This window comes from Quercus robur, chromosome 10 (assembly GCF_932294415.1).
Source record: "Quercus robur chromosome 10, dhQueRobu3.1, whole genome shotgun sequence".
NCBI classification, from domain to species: domain Eukaryota; kingdom Viridiplantae; phylum Streptophyta; class Magnoliopsida; order Fagales; family Fagaceae; genus Quercus; species Quercus robur.
In genome coordinates, this window is record NC_065543.1 from 45,778,208 (window position 1) to 45,805,301 (window position 27,094).

The window sequence follows — 27,094 nt, forward strand, 5'->3', positions numbered from 1 at the left end:
ATAAATTAGTAGTCAATTATGCCATTAGTAACGCTACTAAGTTCAATTTTCTAAGCCAAAGGCAAGGTGTTTCTTTGATCTCAAAGTCAAGTTGTTGGGTAGTCTCAGTCAGTGGTATCTTTTGAATTTCAAGGCCAACTTGAATTTCTTGTTGAACCGTTTAATTTCTTGGTTCTAGATTCACCAGTTGTGCAAGAAAGAGGTTGATGTGTGCAGTGTACACAATTGAATCAGCACACTTTTGCTTATAGAAGGGGCAGAGCATAATAGGATGGAAGGTTTGCTTGGAGAAGGTAGTGACTGAAATTGCAGGATTGCGCCACGCCATTGACTGAGCTTCACTCAATGGCATAGCTTGCTCTCCTTCCTAAGGAGAACTAAGGTTTGAATCCTCCCTCTCCCATGATAGTAATCCTCTCCCCCAATGTTATAACTATTGTATTATCAAAAAACAAGAGACTGAAATTTCAGGATTGCTGCCAAAGATATTTGAACCTCTGTCCCCCCGTGTAGTGTGGGCCAAAAGAACAAACCCATTGCAGCTTAGAATTAATGATCTACTTATGACACTAGCAATTGGCAATGATAAGCACAAATGCTCACAGAACCTAACCCCTTTATAAAAAATATTAAAAAACAAAAAAACAAAACAAAAGAAGAAGATTTTGAGCTGTAAAGATGTTTAATTTCCCAATTAGTCCAGCCAGAAAAACTCGTTGAGGTCAAAAACAGCTCACAATATCATTTCCATTGATAAAGCAACCATGTGATTACAACAGAAAAAAGGAGTCCATTAGGTAAAAACTAATAGCTAAGATTATACTATCAATATACACCAAAAACAAATGAGAAAATTCCACTTATCCCCTCTGGCATCTCTGCTAGCTAGGTTCCTCACCATCCATTTCCATAAACTGAACATGTCAACATAATTTGCATTCTCAATCATTCTGATTCTTGACAGCAACTCACAACTGCCCCTATTTTCCTCCACGCAAAATTGATTCTTCTGTACTGTCTGTGCTCTGATTATGATATTTATTACTCCCATCCACGATTCACTTCAAGCCAACTACCTATTTAAGGCCTGTGCGAGCCTTAAGTTGCTGGGAAAACAAAACATCCAATTCAAATTCCGCTAATAGAGTTTTTTCTAATACAAATTTTGTGGACATGCAAAGGCAAATAATTGAATGTAAACCAAATAGAGCAGTCAAAAAATGAAAAAAAAAATAGTATATACTAGTCAGAAAAATAACCTTTTTTTTGGGGGGTTTAAATCAAAGTGTTATGATATTTATGTGTGAGTGGTGTGATTGGTTAAAAAGTGAAGTTCTATATTGAATATTAATAAAAGAATGAGTTATTAATATAATGTAACTAAGCTCATTCCCATAGGCTTAAATCTTTTGGGGTATAGTGGCGTCCCTATTTGTTATATTAACTACTCAATTGGAGGCGGATAACTCTCTCCAAGACAATGTAAATTTTGATAAGTCATAAACAATAACTATGACAGGAAGGGCATCTACTAATGAAGTAACACAAGAGGTCATTTCTTGCTACAGAAAGAAGTAAGCATAAGCTACATGACTTCATCTAGAAGAAGGGCATATTGGAACAATAAAGCACAGATGATACAAGAATCAAGTGGAGATAAAGATTATCCTTATCCTCCCCACCTTTTGTATGGTCCAATCAGATTCAAATTTTAACATCCAGACACCACCTCCTCTTTATTCGAGCGAATTCTCTACAATACAATGCCTACTAGAACACTCTTTTCACCAAAGTAAAGATTCTACATGTCACAGCCTAGAGAGACAGCAAAGATCAACATTTGTTACACAAAATGATTCCTGCAGCATTAAGTAGATTCTTCTAGAAAGACTTTATATTCCAATTCACAACTGGTTCGTTCTAGAGAGCCATCTTCTACCATCAACATATATAATACAAAAGTGAATTCCATGTAGCTATAAAGTTCATATATTCTAGAAAGACATACATCAGAATGCACAATTGATGGAATAAATGTATTTTGAAGAGAATATTTTGGATTTCAATACTTTGTTTAAGAACAGATTTTGCTATTAATAGAATTTATATATGGAAGAATCTGAATTTTATTATGAGCACGTGTAAGATGTCATTCCAAATCCATTATATGAGCAACATCTCCAAGAATCATATCATGATATCGTGTTAAATATATATCAAACAGTTTATACCCATAATTATTGTTCAAATTCCTCGATTCTAATTAAATCCGTAAATCAAAAGGCAACCATTATTTTCTTTGGAATCTTGTAAAACTTTATACTTGTATAACAAAAACAACAGTTTTACGTACTCCGTAAACTCTATTAACAGGTTAATACTCAAAAGAGGGTTTAAAACAACATTGTTCATTGGACAATTTCACCAAAAAAAAAAAAAAAAACTACTAAATCAATTTTCTCGACATTACTACCAGAGAAAATCCCAGATTTTACACTTACATAATAACATGAGCACAACTATTTGATCACAGAAATAGTACCTTGGTTCTGAATGACTTGATAATTGCAATCAACAGCCTATCTCCTGCTAGATGTCTTAATCGTTGTATCAGTTCATTTCTTGAAAGCTTCCTCTCCTGCCGATCCAACAAATTGATGAGAACATATGAAACCAAGGGGACAATGATAAAACAAAAAGCTAGTTTGTGTTTGTGGCCCATGATAAATGTAGTGCCGAAGTACTTACTTTGTGAGCTTCATGATGCTTGCGGATCAAGGAAACAGATTGTGTAGGTAAGAACTTTGAGAGTTCTGAAATTAGAACTGGAAATGGCATCCAAGGTGAAGTTGGTTCACATGGCTGCCTTTTAGTTCTTACAAATCCTACACAAATTACACATACACAAAAATTAGTAAAAAAATAATAATAATAATAATAATAATAATAATAAAATAAAAAATAACAACCAGCATCTATGAATTAAGTCAAATTGCTCACCTGCTAAGCTAGGGGGAGCTCTGAAACTCACAATGTACTCAGGCAAGGTATGAGTGTTCATGTGGGTGCTCCAAACAATATACTTGGTAGGGGTCTGAAGATTGTCCATTCCCGAATCAAATTCTTCAGAACTAGGCTGACACTGCTCAGAACCAATCGATACAACCTCTGATTTCCCCATTATAACTCGAGTCAACAAAAGATGTCTTAGACCATCCTTATCAACCGGCGAATTGCACGCACTATATACAACACAATCACAAATTCATCAACAAAACCACAGCAATCTAATAACAAATATACTATATAATTTATCAACAAAAATTAATCATTAAAAAACACAACAATATAACGTACATACTAAATTATCGACCTATTGTGTGCGTGTGTAAAAAAAAAAAAATTAAAAAAAAAAAAAAAAAAAAAACCTATATTAGAGAGTAAGTTACCTTTCTAAAGGAGAAGAATCCGGAGTAAGATAAACACCAGAACCATACAATCCATTATTTTGAGACATTTCATTTAGACCAAATCCATAGGAAACAATCTTTGTTATGTCCTCCTTTGAACCACCAAACCAACTATATTTGATGCTGGCATTGCCACCACATTTGTTCTCAACCGCCTTAGCGTAAATCTGAAACGAATTCAACCTCGCTTGTTCCTTCACGCCCAAGTAAACATGCTTGTGAATGCTCACCACGCTTGCTTGCACTCCAAGCCTCTCAAAACTCATCATGAATTTTCTCTTGATGATGTCGTAAACCTTTTCGCCTTCGTCAAGCTTTACCAATCCCAAACCTTCGTCGAACAGACGAAACTGCTCGTAACTGGCGCAGGACACGGCACTCTCGCTGTCGGAAACCGACGGTTCTTCTTCATCGGAGAGGCTCTCGGAGAGTGAATCCTCGACACCCATGTCGTCGGATTTTAGTTTTTCCGACGAGGCTGAAGTGTACGAGGATGAAGTCTCCGAAAGCCCATGTGGAGATGAATCACGTGTGTTTGAAATTTCTTCGGTTGACGGTAACAAACTTTGATTAACAACATTGCTATATTCCATATCAGAAAAACAAAGAAAGAAACTGTAACTTTGTTAAGGAAAAAAAAGCAAAGGCCAAGAGTGATTTTTGCAAACTAAACTAAATCCTAAAGAGAAAAGAGGTTAAAGATTTGAGGTTGCTCTTTTTTCCATGCAGGAACGTGTATATTTGTACGGAGTGTACGAACTTAGAGTTGAAAAAGAAACAGTAGATGATTTTTTTGAAAGCTAAACAGTAGATGATTTAAGAAAAAGAGAATCCCAAGAATTGTATGCTTTAATTTGGAACCAAAAGAAAAAAAATGAAGATATTGATGTACTTTTTTTTTTTTTTTTGAGAATCAGATATTGATGTACTTATATATTGGTAACAAAAGCAAACGAAGAACCCATATGACTAAGAATCTGTACCCAATTAAACACAATGTAAAGTAAGGTTTGGCTGATATTAAAGCAAATCGAAAATTGGAGAATTGGGTGTTACTATATTCAATGAAGTATGAAATGGGATGATGGGCTTTTTGTAGATTGAGGAAGATAGTATGGATTCTAGGAATAGGAGACTTGGCGAACAAGTATGTATGTATGTACGTGCTGTTGTGCTTTCAAATATGTGTGTGTTGTGTGAGTTTGGTATTTTTGAATGAGAAACAGAAATGAAATGGGTTTTTTATTTTGTGTTTAGTTGGTGAGAGAGAGAGAGAGAGAAATATCAAAAGCTATGGACGGTTATGGAGAGAGAGAGAGAGACAAAATATTGGAACCGGTGTGGGTTAATTTATGGGCGGTGAAGGGCGGCGCTAATTGTTTTTGTCTTGTTTGTTTTCAAAAGTTGAAGAGAGAGAGAGAGAGAGAGAGGGCCATCTGTTTTTGGAATTCAATTCTTGGAGAGGACTCTAGACTCTATTTTACTATTTTTAGAGTCCACAGGCGGACGTAGTTTCCTGATTTTTGTTTTTTGAATGAGTGAAATTACTGTCACACCCTTTAGATATATTTTTTTAAAAATTTATTTTTTAATTTCTGATTATTAATTAATTAATTAATAAATAGTAGAGGATAAGTCTTGTAAGGATAATATGGGAATTACAGCTTCTGGGGTGGGTAGATTTTTTTATTTTATGTTTTATTTTTTATTTAAATTTTGAGTATTATTAAATTAATTAATTAATACTAAAGGATAAGTCTTGTAAGGATAATATGGGAATTAGGGCTTCTGTTATATTTTTTATATTTATTTTAAATTCTGAGCAGTAATTAATTAATTAATTAATACTAGAGGATAAGTATTACAAGGACAATATGGGAATTACAACATTTGGGGACTCTGAAGATATTTTTTCTGGAGATATGTATGTGATGTGGTTTTGGATTGAGAGATTTTAAGTTTAAAAGTTTTGATCATGTGACATGTTAGTGTGACTCACCAATTCAATGAATGGTACTCAGAAAATTTTCTTAGTTAGGTCTCCAATAAATTTCAGCAAAAAAAAAAAGTTAGGTCTCCAATAAAAATCATCTAGTCTTTTTTGGTGAAAAATAAAAATCATCTAGTCAGTTTCTGCTTTTTTGTATTGTCTCCATAAAAACTGAAAAATATATTTATTTTAAGCTACTGTTAAAAATAGACATTTTAGATATTTTTTGGACTTTCTATAGATATACAAGATACAAAGATGATAAGCAAGTTTAATATAAACAAAAAAAAAAAAAAATGATTTATAGTGACCAATGAGAGATATTTTTTTTTTTTAATGAAAAAAAGACATGATATTTTGAGAGTGAGAGGGAGAGAGTTTTATGTAAGGAAGCTATATATCTCTTTAAGATCAGTCTCAAGAATGAGATTTTGATAGCCCAATTTCCACATAAGAGATAGATCATCTATTCATCTCTAATCTCCCAAAATTCACAAGCAAAACTAGTGGTATGGTATCAAAATTTAAGCTCATTTAATTTACCAAAAAAAGGTTCTATATTACTACTTGTGGATTAAAAAAAAAGGGTATGGTACCCTCTCCACTATTGATCAGACCCATGAAAATTAATCTTACTTTTAATCAATCATATAAAACAAAAAATATATTACTATGGAAACTTAAAATGAATCTACCATCCAAATCTGAATTTAGGGAATGTTTAGATGAGCTTATTACCTCATTTAAAAATAGAGTTTATTTTCATTAAAAAAAGAAGAAGAAGAGTTTATTACCTAACCAAATAAGCCAAAAAAAAAAAAAAAAAAAAAAAAAAGAAGAAGAAGAAGAAGAAGAAGACAAAGTTTGACTTCAAATAAGACTTCAACCACTAATAGAAAGATAACTTAACCCAACATCGGGCCGAGTTATGAGCATTACATATAGTGACATATATGTCATCTTCCTATTAGATGTTTAGAGCAAACATTTTTCAAAAATACGTATACTGAAACAAACACTCGTCTCATCTTGGAATATCCCAATATATTGTCCTGTTTTTAAAATTATAAATTATTAATTTAGTAATGTTCCTATTATGCCCCTACTTATTTCCAAAACCATTTTTGATAAATTTATTTAAGGATAATGTTGGAAACTTATACATTTTTATACCGCCGACAAGATAATAAATAATATTTTTTTTAAAAGTTGGATTTTTGAAATAGAAAAAACAAATTAAATTTGTATTTTCTCACAACACAAGTCAAACTATGATTCTTAATGTTATTGTTATTATTTTGAAAATTATTAAATGAATTTACAATCCAAAATATAAGTGTAATGAAAAATAATTTTGTAAGTAAATTTGAGGTTGCTTGTGTGACAAGTCAATGTATGCATCAAATTTGCATGAGTACAACGAATTTGCATGATCCCACGATGGTTCCATAATTGTGTACGAGTTGCAACAAACAAGCAGATCTTTATATGGAGAAGCTGTTGCTAAATAAGGGGGCGAAATATGCCAATATAGAAGAGTGGGCACATTCGTAATTGACCCAAAACCATATTCGTAAACGATGTTATGGGTATACAGTGGGCTTGGTAGGACTTTTCAGTTTTCAGGACACTTGTGCCTGGAAAGCTGTTAACACACGTAATATTGTGTGCTTGAAGCTTTACCAAAAGTAAAAATAAAAAGTAAAAAAAATTGTGTGCTTAGAGGATAAGTATGAATATGATGGTATTCCAACTCTTTTTTTTTTTTTGGTTAAAATATTCCAACTCTTTTGTTCTATCCAAGCACATCTTTTTCTTCTCTTTATATTATTTATTATTATATTTGATTTTTTTTTAAATATTATTTTTTATTTTTACTTAATAAGACAATCCTCATATTCTCACTCGATGTGGGCTGATAGACACTAAAATTATTGTAATTTTTTTATTAAAAAAAAAAAAAAAGATGGTGAATTCTAGTTAATTCAATTGGTATAGTCTCTGATAGTTGTATAAGAGATCTAAAATTCAATCTTTACTTACACAAAAAACTAAATAATGTCTTAGTTTGATAATAAAAATCATAAATTGAAATTCTCTAAAAATAAATAAATAAACCAAAAACAGGCAGCAAGAATTGTGGAGAAGACAACTGGTAGGCAAATGGGCTTCTTGGTCCGTTTCAGATTCTGAATTTCATATTTAGATTCCACATACGGAGATCAAAATCCATATCAAATTATAGTCGATAATGGGGGCTAGAATACACCAATTCTGCCGCACGTAAGGTGATTCTCTTAACTACGGAACCCAGCAATGTTATTGAATTATAAAATTCTTGAGGTGCACGTGTTTTATTATTCTTATTTGTTTAAAGGTGACACAAAATATGACTTTTGTATTTCTAAAAGAAATTACTTAAAACTTAAACCCACTTTACTTTCCTCTCCTTTGTATGTATGTGTTAGTTTCTCAAAAAATAAAAATAAAAAAGAGAGAGAGAGAAAGAAGAAGAAAAACTCAAAATTTTGGACTTTTGTAGTTTTGAGCTTATTTTAGTGGTCTTACACAAAAAATAAATAAATAAATAAAAGAAAAATAAGAAGAAAATTTTCTCACATTACTTTTAACAAATACTAGCCTCTAAGCATGCGCTCACGCGCGTGCTCAGAGGCTCTTTTATTTTTTGGGTAAAGGTTAATTTAGAGTATTTATTATACTTTGGGATTACTACATTTTTCAATCACAAAAAAACCTAGAGGTGTGATGAAAAATTATTTCACCTGTTAACGCATAATACTTATCACAACCATAGGTTTTTTTTGTGATTGAAAAATATAGTAATCCCAAAATATAATAAATGCTATAAATTAACCCTTACCCAAAAAATAGAAAAGCCTCTGAGCACTAGTATTCCGTAATTATTATCATTTTTTGTCAATTTTGTTTATGTAGTAATCAACGTGTCATCCTTCAACCATTTTTACATCTGTCATGATACAAATCCAATTTTTTGTACCTTGACAATGAGAGCCTAATAAGCACAGAACAAAGGTAATTGATAACGACTCCATAAATATTGGGAAAGAAGAATTCAAATAAATGAATACTAGGTTCCCAACCAATCACCTCTGCCATTCCAACAAGTGAAAAAAGAAATGGAGATGATAATCTTGGGTTCAATACTAAAATGCCATACGAAACGAAAGTATGATAGGTTTTCTATTTAGAAATAATAAATAGATGGTAAATATAGGATGAAAGAAAATTGCCACTGGGGGACAATCCTTGGGATGGAACCTCACGATCCTCTTCTCGTTGGCTTCGGACACAAGCGAAAAAAAGAGAAAAGCAAATCAGATTCTACACCAAAATATGATATGAAGCAATACGTATATTCCCTTGTTAGAATTAGAATTTAGAACCTTTTTTATTGCAACCACCAAATCATCTCAATGAACCTTCTGGTGGGAAAATTATTAGGTGTTCCCGGAGTACCATAAATGCGTACTCTCCCTCTCACATAAATGGTGAGTCCTACCATGAATTTAATTAGTGAGACCCATCATTCATGTGAGAGGAGAAAGTACGCATTTATGGTACTTCGGAAATACACAAAAACTTTCCCCTTCTGATGGGCAAAAATGGCCCATTACCATCAATTTTCAAAATAATTTGCCCAGAAACACTGTTTTCAAACTATATAGCAATGTACCACTTTTTTGGGTACTCGAGTTTGGTGAGCTCGAGTACCATGTTTTTTTAATCCACTGTCGTCCCATATTCAAGGAGCCCTATAGTGGCGTTTTTAAGCCCTATAGTGACGTTTTTGGGCCCTATAGTGGCGTTTTTAAGCCCCCATAACAGGTTAAGGGGCCCTATAGTGACGTTTTCGGGCCCTATAGCGGCGTTTTCCTGCAAAAATTTTTTATAAGTCCCCATAACAGGTTCAAGAGGCCCTATAGTGGCGTTTTTAAGCCCTATAGTGACGTTTTTGGGCCCTATAGCGGCGTTTTCCTGCAAAATTTTTTTATAAGTCCCCATAACAGGTTCAAGGGGCCCTATAGTGGCGTTTTTTGGCCCGAAAACGTCACTATAGGGCTTAAAAACGCCACTATAGGGCTCCTTGAATATGGGGCGATAGTGGATTAAAAAAACATGGTACTCGAGCTTGGCAAGCTCGAGTACCTAAAAAAGTGGTATATTGCTATATAGTTTGGAAACAGTGTTTCTGGGCAAATTATTTTGAAAATTGATGGTAATGGGCCATTTTTGCCCCTTCTGATGTGCTAATACAGTAAGTTATTAGTAGCACTGTTGAAGGCAGATTTAGAGGATTTTTAGTTCTATTGCGTCTCAATTCACTGTTTAAAAAAAAAACAATCAGAAAGCAAAGGAATTTGTATAATTAAGAGCGAAAAGCATAATTAATAGTTGTCCTTGAATGTGTGCGTGCCTTAGTTCACTGGTGATTGAACAGAGAAGAGGTCGAGACGTTGAATGCCGATGTGGCTGACAAAAAACGGCCCCATGTGGTCAAAGGTTAATGGTGGTTTCCGATGGCAAACGGCGTTGTAGGCATTGCTGTGAAATGAGAGATAGTTATAAAATAATTTTTTTTTTTAAATGACAAAATAAATTTGTAGTACTGATTGAATTTTGAAAACGAATAGAAAAATGGTCTTATTTTGTAGGCAATATTATACGTGAAACTTAAATAGTAGTATAGATAATTTGCTAAATTTAAGGATATGGATGAGAAGTTATAGTAATAGTTTTTTAATAGAAGTGTTTTTTGCTTTCCAAAAAAAAAAAAAGGAGTTTTTTTTTTTTAATTCAAAATAAATAAGATATTTGAAAAAAAAAAAAAACGTGAGATCATGGAGTAAGGAAAACAAATTCTATATATTTGATAAAAAACTATTATAATAATAGTTTTTTAATAGGAGTTTTTTTTTTTCCCTTTAAATTCAAAATAAATGAGAAGATGTTTGAAAAAAAAAAAACAAATGTGAGATCATGGAGTAAGGAAAACAAATTCTATTAAAAAAAAAAATGAAAACGTTTAACCAAGAGAGTGGTTCTATTTATCACCAAAAAAAAAAAAAAAATGGTTCTATTTTGTTAGCAATGTTTTAGTGGGAGTTAAAAGATATAGTTTTACCATATTATCCTTTAGTTTTGTCTCTACTTAAACCTAGAGAAATATGGGTATTTTGAAAAAAAAAATAAATCAAGTCCAAACAGGGACAGCCTCTTAAATAGTAGTATAAAAGCAATCAGTAAAGCACATTCAAATTTATTAGTTTCGAAAGCCCTGCTTTTTATAAGTACCAACAAATTTGTATGCTTTCAAGAAATCGACATAAAACTAATTTAAGCACTCTATAAGATAAACATATTCTTCTTTTTTTTTGGTTAAAATAAGATAAACATAATCTTCAATTTGAAACATAATAATTGGTATTAAGATATAGCTTTAAATGAAAGTCATTATAATATCATATTTTTATGAGTTTTTAGGCGTGAACAATAACTAAGATTTCAAATTATGACTCTCGAACTTTTTAAATAAATAACATGGTAAAACTACATAATTGCATTTCGCCCGAAAGGTGTGGTAGAGTCATGGAGAATCTGTGGGTGATGCCTCAGTGGGGCGGCTACTGCTAAGCTAAGTTAGAACTATGTTGTGGACTCGACTATAGTTTGCCTTGGAGAGAAAGATAATAATCATCTTTGTTTTATATAAAGTACAGGAACATGAAGATTTTTAAAACTTTTATTGCAATCACTGTCATGATTTATTATATATAATTTGTACATAATAAAAATAGTGTTAATAGTAGGTACACATGAAATCGATATTATTCTGACTTACTAAATCAACAAATTGTAGGAAAAAAAATAAAGTCCTGAATGTTGCTTTTTATATATATTCAATAATTTTTTTTTCATATATGATGCATATTTATTTAATAAGTATTAATAATAAATAAAGAGTCAATTAGAGTTCGATTGTGTAGAAAATGATATACCTAATTTAGTTAGAATTTGTTTATAGAAAATCAAATCAAATTTAATTAATTTAAACTAATATATCAAACCTTGATTCTTATTTACTTAATTTTAAATATCAGATTATTTCCTCAATAACTTTTAATTGCTTTAATAGAAGTACGTATTGACACGATTGGTGTCACATAAACATCATAATTAATGAACTTCTTTAATTATTATTTTTGTTGCGTTCCAATGCGTTCCAAACACCAAATTAAAAATATATCTTATAATGATGTTGTGAGAAAATATAACATTTTAAAAGCAAAATTGTGACGAAGTTGTGAAAAAATTGGTAGCATTGTACTTACACTTCTGAAGATGATAAAATATTGGGCATGATGGGCTTACCTTAATGGGCCTGACGGATTGGGTCTCTTGGGCCTGCGTAGGTATGGTCCCAGCTTTGAAGGCCCATCACTACTGACGCAGCAAGGGCCCATGATCCGGTAATGAGAATCCTTGCTCACCACGTTTGGAAGAATTGGGAATAGAGTCCCACATTGAAAAGATGTGGGAACCAGAAAGGGAAAGTCAACCCCTTATCACTATAAAAGGCGTAATACCCACAGAAATCGAGGTATGCTTTTATGAACCCTCTCTAACGCACTAAGTAAAACAGAGGAAGTCTAACTTGACCGTCGGAGAGTCTTTGGCCGGCACCACACCGGTGCTCTCTGAAGGATTCTTTAGTTTGTTTCGTCGTGCAGGTTCAATTCGAGTCGCGAGTACGGTGTGACCCATTGGTGACGGTAATCGACGTCATCAGTTGGCGCCGTCTGTGGGAAATCGACGACCGGGTACGGTAACATTTCCTAGATAAAGGAGTTACATGGTACTCACGCGCTCGATGGCAACCACAAATGACGTCCAAGAAGAAGCTCCTACGACTGCCCTTGAGAGACAGGTCAAGACGCTCGCCGCAACTGTGGAGCGCCTCACCAAACAAAACCACGACCTGACGGAACAGCTGAATCAAAAGAGTGCAGCCGTGAATAGCCAGGGAGATCAAGAAGGGAACAGTGCGGAGAGGAGAAATAATGACGGACCGCAGGAGAGCAACGCACCGAGCAAACAAGTGCGACGGGACGCTAGCATCCCCTCAGTGACGGACACAGCTCCACAACCCATCATCGCAGAGATGCAGGCGATGAAGGAACAGATGGAAGTCCTGATGAACGCTCTCAAGGGGCGAGTGTCCAGCGATCTTGACGACCTTGTCAACCGGACTGACTCGCCATTTACGGCGTCCGTCAACTCCTTCCCCCTGCCGAGTAAGTTCCGCATGCCGTGCATGGACAGTTATGACGGAGTCAAGGACCCCCTCGATCACCTAGAGACCTTCAAGACCCTGATGCACCTCCAGGGAGTGGCGGACGCAATTATGTGTAGGGCATTCCCTACAACCCTGAAGGGCGCGGCAAGGATTTGGTTCAGCCGCCTGACACCAAACTCCATCGGCACCTTCAGAGAGCTGAGCGCTCAGTTCACTACACACTTCATTGGAGGACATCGGTACAAGAAATCCACGGCTTGTCTGATGAACATCAAGCAGAGAGAGGAGGAGACGTTACGGGCCTACATATCACGCTTCAATAAAGAAGCGCTCACGATCGACGAAGCCGACGACAAAATATTGGTGGCCGCGTTCACAAACGGGCTGAAGGGGGGTAAGTTTTTGTTCTCCCTATACAAAAATGACCCAAAGACAATGTCGGAGGTGCTTTACAGGGCCACCAAGTATATGAACGCTGAAGACGCTCTACTAGCAAGAGAAGACAGACCGAAGAAAAGAGACAGACAAGAGGATCCCCGACAAGACCAGGGGCGAAAAAAAGGACGGATGGGAGATCGAAGGGACGAGAGACGTCCAAAACCCATGGGTGGAAGGTTCACAAGTTTCACCCCGTTGACCGCTCCGATAGACCAAGTCCTAATGCAGATTAAGGACGAAGGATCCCTGACGTTTCCGGGAAAGCTGAAGAGTGATCCCAACAAAAGGTCAAGAGACAAATATTGCCGCTTCCACCGTGACCATGGTCACGACACTGCCGATTGTTACGACTTGAAGCAACAAATCGAAAACCTTATCCGACAAGGAAAGCTGAAGAAGTTCGTCAGCAAGGAAAGAATGGATCAACCCCAACAAGAACAACACCCCCGTCGAGAAAACGAGCGGCCAAGGCCCCCAATAGGGGACATAAGGATGATAATTGGAGGAACAGCTGCGGCCGGATCGTCCAAAAAGGCTCGCAAAACGTACCTTCGGATGGTACAGAATGTCCAGCTGGCAGGCACGGTACCAAAGATGGCTAGAAGGGAAGGCCCCATTATCGGGTTCTCGGAGGAGGATGCAAGACGCCTACACCATCCACACGACGATGCACTCGTCGTCACCTTGCGGGCAGGCGACTACAACATCCACCGGGTGTTGGTCGACAACGGTAGTTCGGCCGACATCATGTATTATCCGGCATTCCAACAAATGAGGATTGATAGAGAGCTGCTAATACCGACAAACGCCCCGCTCGTTGGCTTCGGGGGGAGTAGGATATTCCCTTTGGGCGCCGTCACGTTACCGGTGACGGTAGGAGACTACCCCCAACAAATCACCAAGGACGTAACATTCTTGGTGGTCGATTGCTCGTCAGCCTACAATGCTATTATTGGACGGCCCACTCTCAACTCGTGGAAGGCGGCAACATCAACATACCACCTGATGATCAAGTTCCCAACGGAGTATGGGGTAGGAGAGCTACGCGGAAGCCAAATTGCCGCACGAGAATGCTACGTAGCTATGATGGAGGTGGAAGACCAGATCCAGGCCTTGAACATAGAAGAACACCGAACGACGGCAGAACCTACTGAGAAGCTAGAGGAGATAGTTCTCGACAGTTCCAATTCAGATCGAACTACCAGGATCGGAACGCTTGTCAAACCCGCAATCCGTCAAGAGCTCGTAGCTTTCTTGAGGAGCAATAAGGATGTGTTCGCTTGGAGCCATGACGATATGCCAGGAATCGATCCCTCGGTCATGGTACATAAGTTGAATGTGTTGCCCTCGTTCCCACCCGTCCGACAAAAGAAGAGAGTATTCGCCCCGGAGCGAGACCAAGCAATAGCGGAAGAGGTCCGCAAACTCCAAGATGCAAGCTTTATCAGGGAAGTCTACTACCCCGATTGGCTGGCGAATGTGGTAATGGTGAAGAAAACGAGTGGCAAATGGCGGATGTGCGTGGACTTCACCGATCTTAACAAAGCATGCCCCAAAGATAGCTATCCCCTCCCAAGGGTCGACATCCTAGTGGACTCGACGGCTCAACACCAATTGCTAAGCTTCATGGATGCTTTCTCGGGTTATAACCAGATCCGCATGCACGAGGACGACCAGGAGAAGACTTCGTTTGTAACCAGTCAAGGTCTCTTCTGTTACAAAGTAATGCCATTCGGTCTGAAGAATGCGGGGGCAACATACCAAAGACTAATGAACAAGATGTTCGCACAGCAAATCGGGAGGAACGTCCAAGTTTATGTCGACGACATGCTGGTGAAGAGCCGGAAGGAGGAAGACCATTTGGAAGATCTCAAGGAAACATTCGGCACACTCCGATCCTACAACATGAAGCTCAATCCAGGAAAGTGCGCGTTTGGTGTAACGGCAGGAAAATTCCTAGGATTCATGGTATCTCAAAGGGGGATTGAAGCTAACCCGGACAAAATCCGAGCCATAATGGAGATGGCCCCCCCGAGAAACGTGAAGGAAGTACAGAGCCTTAACGGCAAGGTAGCGGCATTGAATAGATTCGTGTCGAGAGCGACGGACAAATGTTTACCTTTCTTCCGAACATTGAAAAAGTCATTCGAGTGGACGGACGAGTGTCAACGAGCATTCGAGGAGTTAAAAACCTATCTATCTTCACCACCTCTACTGAGCCCCTCGCAACCAGGTGAAGAGCTCTTCCTCTATTTGGCCGTCTCCACTGTGGCCGTCAGCGCGGCCTTAATCAGAGAGGAGGACAGGGCACAGAAGCCCGTGTACTACGCCAGCCGGGCGCTCCGCGGTGCCGAGGAAAGATACCAACCTATGGAGAAACTCGCTTTTGCGTTGGTCACGGCGGCTCGCAAGCTCAAGCCCTACTTTCAAGCCCATACCGTGAACGTAGTGACCGACAAGCCCTTGCGAAGGGCACTAAGTAATCCTGAGGCCGCAGGTCGACTGACGCTGTGGGCAATAGAATTGAGTGAGTTTGACATCAAGTATCGTCCACGTGTGGCCATCAAAGGACAATCTGTAGCCGACTTCATAGCTGAGTTTACGCATGACGCGGACAAGGGGGCAGAAGAACCCCCCCAGTGGAACATCTACACCGACGGATCATCCAATAAGCGAGTTGGAGGAGCCGGCATAGTATTGCTGTCACCTGAAGGAGACAAGATTGAATGTATGGTCCGTCTCGACTTCCCCATTACCAACAATGAAGCAGAATACGAAGCGGTAGCAGCAGGACTCGACCTAGCCAAAGCCGCCGGAGCTGAAAGTGTGGTCGTGCATTGCGACTCTCAAGTCGTGACCAATCAAGTAAACGGAGATTATGAATGCAAAGGGGAAAGGTTGAAGAGATATCTCGATCAAGTGAGGGCTAGAGTCGACGGGCTAAAAGCAACGTTCGTCCAGATCCCCAGGGGAGACAACGAGCTCGCTGATCGGCTAGCCAAAGCCGCTTCAGCAGAACACATGATAACACTGGGTAATGTACTTCCCTTTGTTCAAATCTTTCTGCTAATAGACCCCGACAACATGCAGGAGATACGCTCCGAAAGAAACTGGACTACGCCGATAGCTTCATACTTAAAGGACGGGATATTGCCTGAGGAGAAGGAGGCAGCGAGAAAGCTAAAAGTCCGAGCGGCAAGGTTCGTCTTGATAAAAGACATTCTTTACAAGAGAGGTTTCTCCCGTCCTTACCAAAGATGTCTCGGGGTTGAAGAGGCAGACTACGTGATGAGGGAAGTACACGAAGGAATATGCGGGAACCATTCTGGATCGCGGTCGTTGGTGCACAAACTGTTACGAGCTGGTTATTACTGGCCGACCATGCAAAAGGATGCTGAGTCCTATGTTAAAAGATGCGACAAATGCCAGAGGTTCAGCAATTTTATCGGACAGCCAGCTGAAGAGCTGACCCCCATAACGGCTCCATGGCCGTTCGCTCAGTGGGGACTGGACATCATGGGACCTTTCCCAACGGCGATAAGGCAGCTAAAGTTCTTGGTAGTGGGCATTGACTACTTCACGAAATGGGTAGAAGCGGAAGCCTTGGCCACCATTACAGAAAAGAACATTAGAAGTTTTGTCTGGCGGAACATAGTATGTAGGTTTGGTATTCCTAGAGTCCTTGTCTCAGATAACGGGAGGCAGTTCGATAACGGCCCCTTCCGTGATTTCTGCTCACAACTAGGAATAAAAAACCACTACTCATCCCCCGCCCATCCTCAGGCTAACGGTCAGGTTGAGGTCACAAACCGATCCTTGCTAAAGATTATCAAAACTCGGCTCGAGGGGGCAAAGGGCATATGGCCAGAAGAACTGCCAAGCATACTGTGGGCATATAGGACAACGGCGAGGACTCCGACAGGAGAGACACCGTTTCGACTGACCTACGGGAGCGAGGCAGTCATCCCAGCGGAAGTTGGGCTCACGAGCTACAGGGTTCACAACCACGACGAGGGAAGGAATGACGAATCCATGAGGCTACAGCTGGACCTTATAGACGAGGTCAGGTCGGAAGCAGAACAGAGGATCGCTAGATACCAGGATCGCATGTCCAAACATTTCAACTCCCGGGTCCGACAAAGAAGCTTCCAAGTTGGAGACCTCGTACTCAGGAGGGTCATGGGTACAACTAGAGACCCTACACAAGGAAAACTCGGCCCCAACTGGGAAGGACCCTACAGAGTTACGTCGTGGAAAAGGAAAGGGACATACCACCTGGAGACAATAGACGGAGAAAAGCTACCACATCCGTGGAATGCCGAGCACTTGAGGAAATACTACCAGTGATAGCGACACGACAACCAGTTTCTCTCTTAAGACTTTTTGGGAATTATTAACTTTTATTGGCACTGTTTAACTATTTTTGCTACAATATTGTCGTGCCTTTTTTAAGCCCAAGGGGGCAGGCACTTTTCCTTTACGCATTCTACAATCAGATGCAATTTTTGATCTTCTACTTGAATGTATGTCATTGCAATTGCCCACAAAAGTTAACGGAGACGATAGAAGTCCGCAAGATGGACGGATTATCCTACAGGGACGATCCCACTACGTCCACAAGGTGGACGGATCGTCCTACAGGGACGATCACCCTGAGTCCACAAAGTGGACGGATCACTAAGGTGATGAAACAAAAGTCCACAAAGTGGACGGATCACTAAGGTGATGAAATATAAGTCCACAAAGTGGACAGATCACTAAGGTGATGAAACAAAAGTCCACAAAGTGGACGGATCACTAAGGTGATGAAATATGAGTCCACAAAGTGGACGGATCACTAAGGTAGTGAAACATAAGTCCACAAAGTGGACAGATCACTAAGGTGATGAAACAAAAGTCCACAAAGTGGACGGATCACTAAGGTGATGAAATATGAGTCCACAAAGTGGACGGATCACTAAGGTGATGAAACAAAAGTCCACAAAGTGGACGGATCACTAAGGTGATGAAATATGAGTCCACAAAGTGGACGGATCACTAAGGTGATGAAACATAAGTCCACCAAGTGGACGGACTACTTAGGTGATGTGACATAGGTCCACAAAGTGGACGGATCACAAAGGTGATGCAATTAGTCCACAAAGTGGACGGATCACTAAGATGTTGAAATACATGAAATAAAGTCCTTGAGATGGACGGACTGTCCTACATGAAATAAAGTCCCAAGGTGGACGGATACAATAGATGGACGTTTTCGCAAAGTGGACGTATACTGGCTACGTTAAAATTTTCTACAAGTCCATTAAATACGCGATATATTTAAAAGTGATGAACAACGCCACAAAGTGGACGGTCCGCATAATAAACCCCTCAAAACAGACGGAGAAGGAAAATCCTCACCGATGTAAATGCTCAATCAACACAAGATAACAAGTCTGCAATGTGGACGGATAATCACAGATTAACAAATATTCTCACAAAAATAATCCCTCAAGAAGGTAGACGGAGTTTTAAACAGAGCACCAAACAATTATAAAAAGCATGTGAACTTTTAAGCCAAAAGCCCCAAAGGCAAATGTTCAATACAAAAAAAAAGGGACGGTTTGTCTTAAAAAATGAATAAAAAAGAAAGACGGATTGTTCACAAAATAAAGTACATATGCATCAATCTTTCTTTTCTTCAGCATCTGGGACATCCTTCGACGGGGCGAACTCTCCGTCTCCCTGAGCAGCACCGTCTCCAAAAAGGTCCTCCGTATTTTCGGAGGCGACGGGGAGGGCAGAAGTCTGGGCTTGGTCCTCAAGTTTGACCATTGTCAAGTCCAGCTCTGGATAAGCCTTCTTGACTTGACGGAGGGAATCATCGAATCCTTGGAGGAAGGAGTCCGACAGCTCGCCCAAACAGGACTCCGAGCATCGGTACTCCTCGACGGCTGCCACTCTAGCCTGACGGATCTCTTCTTTGAGTTGTTTTATCTCAGCTTCTTTGTTCTCTATGACCGTCAGCGAAGTGGCCGTCTTCTCCTCAAGCTCCTTCCTCGCCTGCTCAGAAAGCTCCAGCTTCTTCTCCATCTTGGACCTCCATCTCTGAAGTTGTCCGAGCTCTTCCTCCGTCTGCTGCGCCTTCGCGCGCACCCGGTCCAAGCTACTCTCACGGTTGAGACACCGGTCAAGTAGTCCCTTCATCGTGACCAAGGACTGCAAGTAGAAAAGAGACCGTCACATAATGTAAGTAACAGGAAGAATGAAAAACAAAAACTTATTTGACAAACATAACCAACCTGAGCGACGGCGAAGAGGCCCGTCTCCCCCATGGCCTCCGTCGAATGGTTTCCCAGGTCTTCATAGTCTTCTGCCGTGATGATGGACGACAGTTTCTCCAATGCATACTTGGAGTCATCACGAAGAAGGGAAGGAGGTCTCTCTTGCTTACCGTCTGGGACCGCCATCAATCCTTTGCCCTTCCCCTGCTTCGCTGGGGTGACGGCCTTGTTACCCTCAGCCATTAAGCCAACCACAGGTTCAAGAGAGACCTTTGGTTGCTTAAAGGGACGGTCGGATTTTGTCGTCAGTTTCCTTTTAGGGACTGAAGCTGATGCCTTAGGAACCTCCTCGCCGGATTCCCTCTTCTTGACGGCTTGGGACTTGATCAAAGCTCTCCTCTTTGCGTCATCCATCTCTGCAAATAATGACGGATGAAATTAAAACAAAATAAAGCAAAGTAAATGACAAAGTAAAGTTGACGGGCTTACGTTTGTGAACTCGCTCGTCGTATCTTATCGCTTCTTGGGTGGGCTCAGGACCGTCGCAGTACCAATGTATGGTCCTCGGGTTCACCAACTTCGCCCAAGTCCTTTCCTCCGGCGTAGTCTTCTTGCAAACCTTTTCAAGGAAGCTAAACTCCTCGAGGCTGACTTGTGGGCGCCGTCTACCTGCAAAGAAAGATGATCAAGATATACACATATAACTGGACGGATATGAAAAGCAACACAAAATTTAGACGGATGCATACGTGTCTGATTTATAACTGCCCAAGTTGTGTCGACGGGCATGAACTCCGTCTCCCCTGGATGGTTCATCCATCTATCACCCTCCAGGAAGAAGTACCGACTCTTCCAGTCTCTATTTGAGTCTGGGGTCTCAAAGATCACCTTCAACAAGGGGCTCCGACTGGCAAAACTGTACATCCCCCTTGATCCAGAAATCTCGTCTGGACGGTAACAGTGAAGAAATTCACGGACCGTCAATTTCCTTTCCCCGTTTGACATTGCACCGTAGAGAATCTACATGGCTATGAAGACCCTCCAGGCGTTAGGGGATATCTGGGTGACGGACAACCCCAGATACTGCAAGAGTTCCCTATGAAGGGTAGAAAGCGGGAATCGAAGTCCAGCCTTCAATGCCTGTTCGTACACTCCTACACCGTCTACCCCTTCGTAATAACACTTCTCCGACACATATGGTAGACGGATGGAGACATAGTCTGGGATTTGGAAGTTGGTCCTGAAGGTGCTGAAATGTCTCTCCCTGATGACGGATGTAAACCTATGAACAATCCACTCTGGCAACATGATGAACTGCCTTAGTCCATCAGCGCCTACAACGGACTCCAGTTGTTGATCCCCGTCATCATCGGAACCCTCTACTTCGACTATCTCCACATCCTCATTTGTTGAGGATGAAGAGGAGGCAGACGGACTCCTACTTTCGCCGGGGCTCTCTTGGTCTTTATGACCGGACGGGTATACATCCTCGTATTCCGTCCCATCACGAACCACCGACTGGTTACTTGACGCACTAGACATTTCCTACAATTGACAATAAAACCTAAGACCGACGGGTTTGAAAGTGTTGACGGGTATGGAAAGCCTAACAACAATGCATGGAAGAGAATGTAACTTGACTATAGTAAATTAGAAGCACTTACCGAACTTAGCAGAGGACAGGTGACGGTTGGTGTAATCAGCGAGTATTCGTCCTCGACGGATTGCACAGATAAGGTTGACGGCTTTGCTCTGACAGGGTTGACGGCTTCGCTCTGACAAGTGTTTTCTGAGTGAAAATTGAAAAATGAAAGAGTGAGGCGCCTTATATATATAGGAAGTGCACGGAAGACGAAGCGACGCTTCGATCCTATACAACGACCATTCAGAGAGTGACACGTGGCATGCTTAATAAATGCTGACAACCTGTCAGTACGTACCAACAGATTTGTACCTGCCATGTATCCGTCAACTGGATGATTCTCCCTTTGACGGGTTGATCCAGCTAGGACCGTCGTTCTATTTTGCATGAATCCGTCATATCCATATGTAAGGACCGTCACCCCACTGATCCTTTGACCTTAAAGGTGACGGATCATCGGGGTGAAGGGGGCAACTGAAGATGATAAAATATTGGGCATGATGGGCTTACCTTAATGGGCCTGACGGATTGGGTCTCTTGGGCCTGCGTAGGTATGGTCCCAGCTTTGAAGGCCCATCACTACTGACGCAGCAAGGGCCCATGATCCGGTAATGAGAATCCTTGCTCACCACGTTTGGAAGAATTGGGAATAGAGTCCCACATTGAAAAGATGTGGGAACCAGAAAGGGAAAGTCAACCCCTTATCACTATAAAAGGCGTAATACCCACAGAAATCGAGGTATGCTTTTATGAACCCTCTCTAACGCACTAAGTAAAACAGAGGAAGTCTAACTTGACCGTCGGAGAGTCTTTGGCCGGCACCACACCGGTGCTCTCTGAAGGATTCTTTAGTTTGTTTCGTCGTGCAGGTTCAATTCGAGTCGCGAGTACGGTGTGACCCATTGGTGACGGTAATCGACGTCATCAACTTCTATCCATGATTCATGCACATCTTTTCCTTCTCTTTATATTATTTATTATTCTTCTTTTTTTAATATTATTTTTTTATTTTTACTTAATAAGACAATTCCTGATATTCTTACTCTACGTGGACTGATAGACACTAAAATTATTGTAATTTAAAAAAAGAAAAAAGAAAAAGAAAGACGGTGATTGAAATAAATACAGCTAAAAACAGGCAGCTAGAATTTTGGAGAAGACAACTGGTAGGCCTATGTGATGGGTGCACTGCACCATGGTCCAGCTCACATGCTTTTCAAGAGCTCATTTACTGAGCATGTCACTCCATGCCTTGTGATAAGTCTGACTTCTCTTAATGAGAAGTGAGACAAAGAAACAAGCTAAGGCCATTCGGCCAATGAGAGCTGAAGGAAGAGATTTTGGTTTAAGAAAAGGTAAGTGGCTTGTATTTATTGTGATTTGATGTGAAGAGTGTGGAAGGAAGAAAAGGAGAAAAGGTGAAAGATATAAAAAGGGGAGACCATTCGGCCATTTGAAGAAAAGAAAAAGAGAGAAGTCCCAGCAAGTGAGACTTAGGACTAAGTGCAGTCTGGCAGAACTGCGCGTGTGAGTAAGCAAGCAAGAGAGAAGAGAAAAACAAAGTGAGAAAGACAAAATTGTGATAGATACGCGGTGAGAAAGAGTGAGTGAATAGAAAATGAGATTTTTTTTTTTTTTTTTAAAGTTATATATCTAAATGTTGTAATTTTTATTTAATATAATGAAATTATTTAGAGTTTGTCTCGTAATTTTTTCTTTAAGAAGAAAAATTTTTTACGTAAATTTTTGTATTTTTATGTGATTGTGCTTTAACTATATTTACTGAAATTTATTCACAGTTACATAGAATTTTTCCAACACTATGGCCTTCTTGGTCCGTTTCAGATTCTGAATTTCATATTTAGATTCCATAATACATTAACCTTTGATTCTTAAATAAATAAAAAAAGATTCCATAATACATATACGAGATCGGATATCAAAATACATATTAAATTATTATCGATAATGGGCTGGAATACACCAATTTTACCGCACGTCAGATGATTCTCTTAAGTAGGGAACCAAGAAATGTTATTAAATTATAAAATTCTTGACGTGCACGTGTTTTATCATTCTTATTTGTTTAAAGGTGACACAAACTATCACAAAATATGGCCTTCTGTATTTCTAAAGGAAATTACTTAAAACTTAAAACCATTTTACTTCCTTCTTTCTTGTACGCACGTGTTAGTTTCTCAAAAATATATATATAAATATATATATATATATATATATATGTTGGAAAAATTGTATGGAGCGAATAAGAAATTGATATTTTCTATGTTCACTTAAAGATTTTATTATAAGTGGTGAAAATTCTTGAGTCCCACATTGGAAATAATAGAAAATATGAGCTTTGGACTAGATATTGGGTTGGACTTTAAGCATGTGTGGACTAGGCCCACTTATCCAATTAATAATAATATTTTATTATTTTATTATTGAGTTAGTTATTGAGTCAGTTAGTTTGGGTACAACAGTTATTACTGAAACAAAATGCATGTTTAGTAGCATATAAGTTTCATAGTTCCTCATTCATGAAAACGACTTTTTAGAAAAACTCTCAGCGTGAGAATAATTTTTGTTCATTCATTTTGTGTCAAAGAGAGAGAAAGAGGCATTGAGTTGTTCGCAGAGCACGACCTTGTGTGCTTTATTTTCGTACTGTAGATCATTTTATCTTGGGAGACAGACGTCCATGAGTTTCAAAGCACCACAGTAATTGTGTGAGGGGCGGAATCTGCTTTAAGGATATTGTGTAAAACACAATCTCCTTAAAACGATTTTTTCAGAAAAGTTTCATAGTCCCTCATTCATGAAAACGACTTTTCAAAAAAAACTCTCAGCGTTAGAATAATTTTTGTTCATTCATTTTGTGTCAAAGAGAGAGAAAGAGGCATTGAGTAGTTCGCAGAGCACGACCTTGTGTGCTTCATTTTCGTGCTGTAGATCATTTTATCTTGGGAGGCAGACGTCCATGAGTCTTAAAGCATCACAGTAATTGTGTGAGGGGCGAAATTTGCTTGAAGGAGATTGTGTAAAATACAAGACTTGATCTCAGTTGTTCATCCTTTTACGCATTTGATCTATGAGTCTTTTATTATTTGCAGATTTCTATTTATATTTATTTAGTATTTATTTATTACTTTTGCCTATCACATCTATTTGTATTATTGCTTATTCTTAGATCTATTTATTGTTCCTTTTGCTTTATCACAAAGTAAAATTTTGAAATATATCCAACAAAATATATATATATCCAAATGCATACGCAATTGCCAAAAAAGAAAAAAGAAAAAAGAAAATCCAAAATTTTGGACTTTTATAGTTTTGAGCTTATTTTAGTGGGTTTACACAAAAAATAAATAAAAAGAAAAATTTCTCATGATACTTTTAACAAATAAGCAATCAGTAAAGTGCATTCAAATTTATTAGTTTCAAAAGCTTTGCTTTTTATAAGTATCAACAAATTTGTGTGCTTTTAGGAAATCGATGTAAAACTAATCTAAACACTCTGTAAGATAAACATATTGTTCACTTTGAAACATAATAATTGGTATTAAGATATAGCTTTAAAATGAAAGTCATTATAATATCATATTTTTATGAATTTTTAGGCGTGAACAATAACTAAGATTTCAAATTATGACTCTCAAACTTTTTAAATAAATAACATGGTAAAACTACATAATTGCATTTCACCCGAAAGGTGTGGTAGAGTCATGGAGAATCTGTGGGTGATGCCTGAGTGGGTAAGCTACTACTAAGCAAAGTCAGAACAATGTTGTGGAATCGACTATAGTTTGCCTTGGAGAGAAAGATAATAATCATCTTTGTTTTATATAAAGTACAGGAACATGTAAATTTTTAAAACTTTTATTGCAATCATTGTCATGATTTATTATATATAATTTGTGCATAATAAAAATAAATAAAAATAGTGTTAATCATATCTACACATGAAATTGATATTACTTTGACTTACTAAATCAACAAATTGTAGGAAAAAAAAATAAAGTCTTGAAAGTTGCTTTTTATATATATTCAATAATTTTTTTTTTTTTTTTCATATAGGATGCATATTTATTTAATAAGTATTAATAAATAAAGAGTCAATTAGAGATCGATTGTGTAGAAAATGATATACCTAATTTAGTTAGAATTTGTTTATAGAAAATCAAATCAAATTTAATTAATTTAAAAAAAAATTATATTTGCTTTAAAAATTATGGTGGTTTTAATTAATTTAAACTAATATATCAAACCTTGATTCTTATTTACTTAATTTTAAATATCAGATTATTTCCTCAATAACTTTTAATTGCTTTAATAGAAGTACATATTGACACGATTGGTGCCACATAAACATCGTAATTAATAAACTTCTTTAATGATTATTTTTGTTATGTTCCAAACACCAAATTAAAAATATTTTATTTCTCAAAAAAAAATTTTAAAAATATTTCTTATAACGATGATTTGAGAAAATACAATATTTTAAAAGCAAAGTTGTGACAAAGTTGTGAAAAAGTTTGTAATGTTAAACTTACTCTTCTATCCATGCACATCTTTTTCTTCTCTTTATATTATTTATTATTATATTTGATTCTTCTTCTTTTTTAATATTATTTTTTATTTTTACTTAATAAGACAATTCCTGATATTCTTACTCTACGTGGACTGATAATAGTCGATAGACACTAAAATTATTGTAATTTTTTTTTTTTCAAAAAAAGAAAGAAAGATGGCGATTGAAATAAATACAGCTAAAAACAGGCAGCAAGAATTTTGGAGAAGACAACTGCTAGGCCTATGGGCTTCTTGGTCTGTTTCAGATTCTGAATTTCATATTTAGATTCCATATACGGAGATCAGAATCCATATCAAATTATTCAGCCGAAAAAAAAGAATCCATATCAAATTATTATCGATAATGGGCTGGAATACACCAATTTTACTGCACGTCGGATGATTCTCTTAACTATGGAACCAAGCAATGTTATTAAATTATAAAATTCTTGACTTGCACGTGTTTTATTATTCTTATTTGTTTAAAGGTGACACAAAATATCACAAAATACAACCTTTTGTATTTCTAAAGCAAATTACTTAAAACTTAAAACCACTTTACTTCCTTCTTTCTTGCATGTACGGGTTAGTTTCTCCAAAAAAAAAAAAAAAAATTATAAACCCAAAATTTTGGACTTTTATAGTTTTGAGCTTATTTTAGTGGGCTTACACAAAAAAATAAAAAATAAAAAATAAAAGAAAATTTTCTCACAATACTTTTAACAAATAAGCAAACAATAAAACGCATTCAAATTTATTAGTTTCAAAGGCCTTGCTTTTTATAAGTATCAACAAATTTGTGTGCTTTCAGGAAATTGACATAAAACTAATCTAAACACTGTAAGATAAACATATTGTTCACTTTGAAACATAATAATTGGTATTAAGATATAGCTTTAAAATGAAAGTCATTATAATATCATATTTTTATGAATTTTTAGGCGTGAACAATAACTAAGATTTCAAATTATGACTCTCAAACTTTTTAAATAAATAACATGGTAAAACTACATAATTGCATTTCACCCGAAAGGTGTGGTAGAGTCATGGAGAATCTGTGGGTGATGCCTCAGTGGGGCAGCTACTGCTAAGCTAAGTCAGAAACTATGTGGACTGTACTATATATAGTTTGCCTTGGAGAGAAAGATAATAGCCATCTTTGTTTTATATAAACTACAGGAAACATGAAAAATTTTAAAACTTTTATTGCAATCATTGTCATGATTTATTATATATAATTTGTGCATAATAAAAATAGTATTAGTTGTCCTATCCAAAAAAAAAAAAAAAATAGTGTTAGTTGTAGCTACATATGTAATGACTTGTTCAAAATCACAACTTATCACATCAACAAATTGTAGGGGGAAAAAAGTATTCAACATT

At 37.8% G+C, this 27,094-nt stretch overlaps 2 protein-coding genes across 2 annotated transcripts; both read right to left on the bottom strand.

Annotated features, from left to right (window-relative positions):
- Window positions 1–716: 716 nt before the first annotated feature.
- Window positions 717–4,796, bottom strand: LOC126702160 (probable inactive poly [ADP-ribose] polymerase SRO5). Its single transcript, XM_050400822.1, has 5 exons — window positions 3,450–4,796; window positions 3,001–3,242; window positions 2,749–2,885; window positions 2,543–2,638; window positions 717–1,106 (listed from the first exon to the last, which is right to left on the bottom strand). The coding sequence occupies exons 1-5, from the start codon at window positions 4,061–4,063 to the stop codon at window positions 1,077–1,079; spliced, it is 1,119 nt and encodes a 372-aa protein (XP_050256779.1). The 5' UTR covers window positions 4,064–4,796; the 3' UTR covers window positions 717–1,076.
- A 14,620-nt stretch (window positions 4,797–19,416) lies between these two features.
- Window positions 19,417–20,502, bottom strand: LOC126704234 (uncharacterized). Its single transcript, XM_050403251.1, has 3 exons — window positions 20,247–20,502; window positions 19,987–20,166; window positions 19,417–19,913 (listed from the first exon to the last, which is right to left on the bottom strand). The coding sequence occupies exons 1-3, from the start codon at window positions 20,500–20,502 to the stop codon at window positions 19,417–19,419; spliced, it is 933 nt and encodes a 310-aa protein (XP_050259208.1).
- Window positions 20,503–27,094: the final 6,592 nt, after the last annotated feature.

Excerpts from the sequence above, each read along its gene's own strand:
- LOC126702160 (XM_050400822.1), bottom strand. The coding sequence starts at position 4,063 with ATGGAATATAGCAATGTTGTTAATCAAAGTTTGTTACCGTCAACCGAA. Across the intron at positions 3,243-3,449 it reads GATTCTTCTCCTTTAGAAAG|TGCGTGCAATTCGCCGGTTG; the intron begins GTAACTTACTCT and ends TGTTGTATATAG. Across the intron at positions 2,886-3,000 it reads AGCTCCCCCTAGCTTAGCAG|GATTTGTAAGAACTAAAAGG; the intron begins GTGAGCAATTTG and ends TAATTTGTGTAG.
- LOC126704234 (XM_050403251.1), bottom strand. The coding sequence starts at position 20,502 with ATGTCAAACGGGGAAAGGAAATTGACGGTCCGTGAATTTCTTCACTGT. Across the intron at positions 20,167-20,246 it reads GGCAGTTATAAATCAGACAC|GTAGACGGCGCCCACAAGTC; the intron begins GTATGCATCCGT and ends CTTTCTTTGCAG. Across the intron at positions 19,914-19,986 it reads CGACGAGCGAGTTCACAAAC|AGATGGATGACGCAAAGAGG; the intron begins GTAAGCCCGTCA and ends CATTATTTGCAG.